The following is a 6,449-nucleotide window of genomic DNA, read 5'->3' on the forward strand; positions in this document are numbered from 1 at the left end:
ACACACACACACACACACACACACACACACACACTCACACACACACACACACACACACACACACACACACACACACACACACACACACATATATATACAACATCTCGTCTAAATATATATTAATATCTCGACACACCTTTGTCTTCCCTATGCTCATCGGATATCTTAAGTAGTCCCCACCCAATTTCCTCTACACGATCGGCAAACAAACCAGTTGCCGCCAATTCAAAACCCTCTGGGCAACTCCATGTAGTCTTCTCAAGCTCTCTCTCGTACAGAGTCTGAGCCTTGTTCATAGCATCCACACGTTGAGAAGGGTGTGAGGCATTCTCGCTGATATTATTGTATGAAGCAGTGATATTCAGCACCTTCTTCTCGAAATGAACACGCGTGCTATCTTTAGGATCGACACAAAGAGCGCCGGAAATCACCTCAGTTGCGGCTGCACTAACATCTTTTGACTGGTTATCATTTGTTAGCAAATCCTTCAAGTCGAGGTTTAGTTTGGTTTCAGATGTTCCTAATCGAACACTGGATGCTACCACTAGGTTCGCACACACCGCCAGGGAGAATACTTTAGTCAGTGTTCTGGCCATGGTACACACTGGTAACATAGTGCCGAAGACTAAGTCTGTATTCACACAGCAAGTTGTAGACCTGGTTTAATACAACTACTTCGAGAGGCGGTATCTAGCTAATGAATGTGAAGTGACTACGTTGTTCTCAGAGTATTTGAGCGATAGTTATAACTGACTGACAAGTGACAGGTCATGTCACAGCCACAACTGTCAACAACTAAATTTCTCGAAGACCGGAGACGATAAGAAGTTCTTGTTGGGTTTAAGGTTTGCTGACATCCTTCAAAATTTATACCAAATACAGTAGTGTCGTGCATGTATAAATAACAATATATAAATATCATGGAATAGTGCCTTCGTTTGCTTCTTATATGTATGTAGCTACACATCCACCTACAAAATCTAATTAAGTAGGGCTCGAAAAACGTCCTGTTTTCATGAGGTGCACTACATCACAGGCAGTAAGAAGTCTCACACACTTGGCTCAGGTGAAGTATTCAAGACACAGCTGTATCACAACAGTGGCTATCAGTCAATACCACCACACGAGTGCATTGAATGCAAACCCTGTACTAAGGTCTCCTAGAAGTTGCTATACATCAGAGTCAATACATGCACGGGCCACAAACAAAGACAAAGACTCCATCGCTTCTATAACTCAGAATCATCCGACAAAGCCCAACGACAACATCAACAGCACAAACGCAACCAACACTGACTACACAGACAGCATGGTAAAGTATTTGACCCAGGAGGAGGCTAAGAGTGTGGACGAACATTTAATGGGTGACAAGTATGCGTTCTCTATAGATCAGTTGATGGAGTTGGCTGGTCTCAGTGTTGCATGTGCTGTGGCAGAACAATATCCACCTGCGCTGTTGAATGATAAGAGGGTGCTGATACTGTGCGGTCCGGGTACGTATATACGTTGCTTGTGTTCGCGCATCTTGGTTTATATGTATATGTTGGTACAGATAATAACTTGGCATATCTCATGCGAGTATGAATGAGTATTCGTAAATATCAAGTGCGATTCGCCATTAGACATATCGGTAGAATTGGCTGGACTGAGTGTGGCATGCTAGGTGGCATGATAGTAGTCTCCTAAAAGTATAGAAGGATAATGTGTGTTGGCTTCTTGTGGACCAGGTATATGTGCTACGCACGTGTAGAGCTCTACTATCGTACGGAATATTATACAGGTCTCCCTGCACATGGAAATGTTTCTGTTTGTTTGTAATTAGTATGTGCCCGATATGCAACGCTTCAGTATTTGTTGCTGATCGATCTACGGTTATTGTTCTTCTCTCTCGTCTACAACCGATAGAATCACAATCGTAGGTCACTCACAATGATTGTCTGGATACCTGTCAGCTGCAGCATGATTTATAGCGGCTACTGTTGTATCGACAAGTGTCAGTGTTACACGAACAAGACTGCCGTCAAATGCAAGTTCGTGTAACATATTTTCACTCGATGGTATGATCAGTATTAGAGGAGTCGTACCCAATGTTGGGGGTGTGGTGTATATTTTGTCAAAAATGGATCGATAAAACTATCTATATCACATGGAAGGTATCCACTTATTGGTTGTTATTAAGCGCAATGTTATGATTAGAACGTCTATGCAGCCAGTGGAATGCTGTCAGTGCGGCATTCCAACTTTTCTATCAAATTGAACAAGTGGGTGTGATGATATCTTTGGTGCATTCTGGCCAGAGGCTGCTTACGTACGTCCATCTTAAGTATGTACCATGCTTATAAAGGTCCGCTGTCATATTCCTTATCAACTCAACCATACGCCCATCTTAAGTATGTACCATGCTTATAAAGGTTCGTTGTCATATTCCTTATTAACCTTACGTCCATCTTAAGTATGTACCATGCTTATAAAGGTTCGTTGTCATATTCCTTATCAACCATACGTCCATCTTAAGTATGTACCATGCTTATAAAGGTTCGTTGTCATATTCCTTATCAACCATACGTCCATCTTAAGTATGTACCATGCTTATAAAGGTTCGTTGTCATATTCCTTATCAACCACAGGGAACAACGGGGGCGATGGTCTGGTAGCCGCTAGGCATCTCAAGCTATTTGGCTACTCAGTCGATGTGTACTATCCCAAGCAGAAGGATGTCAAGCTGTACAAGGTGTGTAGACTAAGTTGTACCCAATACGCTTTCACCGTAGCTGTGCATATTCTGCGTTGCAAAACGGTAACTAGAATTGCATTTAATAGTCAGCTATACAATGTGTGTAGACTAAGCTGTACCCAATACACTTTCACCGTAGCCATGCATATTCTGCGTTGCAAAACGGTGACTAGAATTGCATTGAACGGTCAGATTTGAAAGGCGTTTTAAGTTACATCCTAATGAATGGTCAGATTTGAGTGGCGTTTTAGGTTATGTAGGTTGTAGTTGTCACAGACCATCTCACACTCTCGGAGCGATAGACAAGTGTCCAAGTGCCGAAGGAGGGAGCTGTACACCAACATAAACAACACCATAGATGAATATACAAACAATACCATAGATGAAAACATAAGCAGCACCATAGATGAATACAGTCGCCTATCGCCTCATAAATAGAGACTATTGATATTGAGTGTAAGCGAGACCGGTACCACGCACTTTCCTGGCTGCTGACTTTGTTTTCGCCACCGTTTGCGATGTATGTGTCTTGGCTAGAGGCACACCTGATTCATAGTGATCCATTGTCACACAGTGTATGTCTTCACGCTGCAGTTGAACCAGGACACCCGGTATTGCCTATTGCCCGAGTGGGGTGTAGCTCTATAAAGGGCTCGATTTTAACATATAAAGATTTCTATCGTATCGCGGGGATTTAGTAATCTTTGTGTGTATATAAGTTTTAGTATTAAGGATACTCCAAACAACACTACAAGCAACTTCACAGCGGATGAACATCGTTGTAGTACAACACCTCTGTTTACGTCCTGTGCTATGACTTTCTTCACCCAACCCCCCAGAGTTTGACGACGCAATGCGTTAACATGGAGGTTGATATACACACAGACCTCCCACAGCTGGATGGTGACAAGTACGGCCTGCTCATCGATGCCATGTGTATGTAGCTCTGTCAGTGCAGGTTATAGGCATATAGGTATTAATAGTCTGAGAAGCAGTGCGTAGAGTTTGACCTGTTGGGTTTGGCAGTTGTTGTATCGTACTGTGATTTTCTGCAGTGCGTATCTATTCAAGTTCTGGCTACCTGTATGTATGGGCACCATCTGGGTTGAGCGTTCATCACTTGCACTTCTGTATGTCTGGGGCAAGTACGCACTTGGTGAGTGAACCCTTCACTATCATATGCTCTGAGAAGTGCATAAATTCTGTTCTTAGTAAGTTGTACCTTGCAAATCTAGTCGACTTCGCTATCAATTATATTGAAATGTATCACAGACCTATCACATAAGTACTCTCACCTCTATTTGAATATATCCTGGAGCGTTGGCTTGCGTATTTACTATACATCAGAGCGTAGAGACAGCATTAGCTGACGTGTAGTGCATCTCATCACCCTCAGCTGATACACTTAGCTGTTAATTCTGCACTGCACAACAACACACGAAGTCTCAGATTCTCTTCAGCACAGAGCGTTTAGGCAGCATGGGCGGATGTGTAGTGGATCACATCAACCTCAGCTGATACACTTAGCTGTTAATTTTACACTGCAGAATAACGCACGCAGTCTCAGATTCTCTACAGCACAGAGCGTTGAGGCAGCATGGGCTGATGTGTAGTGGATCACATCAACCTCAGAGGATATACATAGCTGTCAATGCTGCATTGTACAATAGTGCACCAAGTTTTCGTATGAAACACTATTGCTGTGTACTTATTCTATCTGTCATCTTGATTGCCGAACGGTTCTTAGTCGGGTTTAGCTTCCACGGGGAGCCTCGGGAGCCGTTTAAGACGGCCATCGCGCGCATGAATGAATGCGATATAGATACCTGCTCGGTGGACTTACCCTCAGGTTTGTGATCATTTCTGTGGGCACTGATCACACAGACGTAAGTTTCTAAGGGGATGTATTCTCGATTTGGTGATTCTTTTTGCATGCCAGACCTTACCGGACGTAAGTATTTGCCCAGACAGTGCACTCTATTGTTTGCGACTGTTTCTGTACTGACAATTGTGCGGATGTCGATACTAGCTCGTGGATGTATACTGAGGACTACTATCATCGCCTGGTATGATGACTGTGGGCCTCGTGCACTCGCATAACAATCATTTTATCACTGAATTGAGAGAAATCTCTTGGTTTTCGTACCACGGTTCATTTTAGTGGGGCTTTGACCTTATCTTTCTCTATCTGATCAGGTGTTACTATTGGAGAAAATTCAAATATGAGATAGAGAACAAATCCTGCTCTTCGGCAGCACACATTCCCGTTGCGTATTCACCGATAGACGTTTAGGGATTAGGGTTTTAGGGTTTAGTTGTATACGTTTGTACATGTTTTTCATATTCTCGTAGCCGTTTCCCACGACTATCTGTATATATTGTACCTATAGAAAATGAGCGATGCAACCGCCACCTTTCTCGGCACCTTTCGTCTGCATATGCCTCAAAATGCCCACTACTGTCCCATGCCTTGTCCTATTTGTACTCCACACTATATCCATCCTATCCTCTGTTTGGGTTGCCAGGTATCACAGTACAACCTACTTATGTGCGTATTTGCCCTTATTTTCTGATCATTTCACTTTCATGCACTCTGCACAAAAACAGGGTGGGATGTGGAGAAAGGGCCGCCTACCGATGGTCTGAAGCCCGCCATGCTGGTATCCCTAACCGCACCGAAACTCTGTGCAAAGACCTTCACCGGACACCACTACCTGGGCGGGAGGTATGATAAGATCAGTTGAGGTTGTCGAATATCCCTGTTATGTAGCAATGTACGTATGTACACGGGGTGTGTTGGTAGGTGGATATATAACTGACCACACAGCAAGCCAGCATTCGATAGAGAGGAAACCATGTATTGCGTGTTGGTGTGTGTATAGGTGAGATGTGGATGAGCTCATACACCCGTCTCAGGTTCTTATCGAGTACTGGCCAATGTGTATTGTGATTGATTCTCGCTCATTTCGAGTATGTGTATAACCAATGACTTTCTGTCGTATACGGTTTCTTTACTTACTGAGGGCCGTACGTACCTCAGTGCCCCCAACCAATCAAATATAATAACTGAGAGCGTACTGCTACCGTAGTCAATAGACGCGAGGGTGTCTCAACGTCAAGGTATTCGTTCTTGCAGGTTCGTCCCGCCTGAACTCGAGCGAGTTTTGGGACTCAATCTGCCATCTTACGCTACTTCTCAAATGTTCGTCAAGCTCTGAGATCGAGGTGACCGTATCAGTATGGGGTGTTGGGAAGGATACTCGGTCAATCACAATCAATGTGTAGCGCCGAGGCCAGCAAGGCGCAGGTGCAGGCAAAGTACGGTACAGTTAATTTGGCGCTTTCCTTGAATTGTGATATTGGGTTTGATGATCGCGACAAAAATATGGCAGCTCAAAAAAGGATACCACTTGTAGTATCTTCCATACCCTGACATTTGCGTTCCTATTGTAACATATGAAGAGTCGGAGTGTAGCAGAGGAGAAACTTCCTCTACTACTGAGATTGGTGACTATACATCATCGCGTTGACATTTGGCACACCAGCTGATGAGCAGTCCACAACAATGCGCTGCAAGCTCTTAAATGGGACCCACGCAACCGATACACACACACACACACACACACACACACACACACACACACACACACACACTACACACACGTACGTACGTACTACGTACGTACGTACGTACGTACGTACGTACGTACGTACG

At 43.9% G+C, this 6,449-nt stretch overlaps 2 protein-coding genes across 2 annotated transcripts; one reads left to right on the plus strand and one right to left on the minus strand.

Moving 5' to 3' along the window:
- Positions 1-119: 119 nt before the first annotated feature.
- On the minus strand, positions 120-704 carry SARC_11547 (hypothetical protein; the record flags this gene model as incomplete). The annotated part of the gene is made up of 1 exon (XM_014294362.1): positions 120-704. Exon 1 carries the CDS (start codon positions 612-614, stop codon positions 120-122), a length of 495 nt encoding a protein of 164 aa, XP_014149837.1. The 5' UTR covers positions 615-704.
- Positions 705-927: 223 nt separating this feature from the next.
- Positions 928-6,346, plus strand: SARC_11548 (YjeF). The gene is made up of 6 exons (XM_014294363.1): positions 928-1,493; positions 2,628-2,731; positions 3,574-3,670; positions 4,482-4,583; positions 5,342-5,459; positions 5,871-6,346. The coding sequence occupies exons 1-6, from the start codon at positions 1,016-1,018 to the stop codon at positions 5,950-5,952; spliced, it is 981 nt and encodes a 326-aa protein (XP_014149838.1). The 5' UTR covers positions 928-1,015; the 3' UTR covers positions 5,953-6,346.
- Positions 6,347-6,449: the final 103 nt, after the last annotated feature.

This window comes from Sphaeroforma arctica (genome assembly GCF_001186125.1).
Source record: "Sphaeroforma arctica JP610 unplaced genomic scaffold supercont1.1746, whole genome shotgun sequence".
NCBI classification, from domain to species: Eukaryota; class Ichthyosporea; order Ichthyophonida; genus Sphaeroforma; species Sphaeroforma arctica.

Bases quoted from the DNA above. Each gene is read 5' to 3' on its own strand.
- SARC_11548 (XM_014294363.1), top strand. From the start codon at position 1,016: ATGAGGTGCACTACATCACAGGCAGTAAGAAGTCTCACACACTTGGCT. The intron at 1,494-2,627 runs GTACGTATATAC...TATCAACCACAG, and splicing joins GCTGATACTGTGCGGTCCGG to GGAACAACGGGGGCGATGGT. The intron at 3,671-4,481 runs GTATGTAGCTCT...AACGGTTCTTAG, and splicing joins CCTGCTCATCGATGCCATGT to TCGGGTTTAGCTTCCACGGG.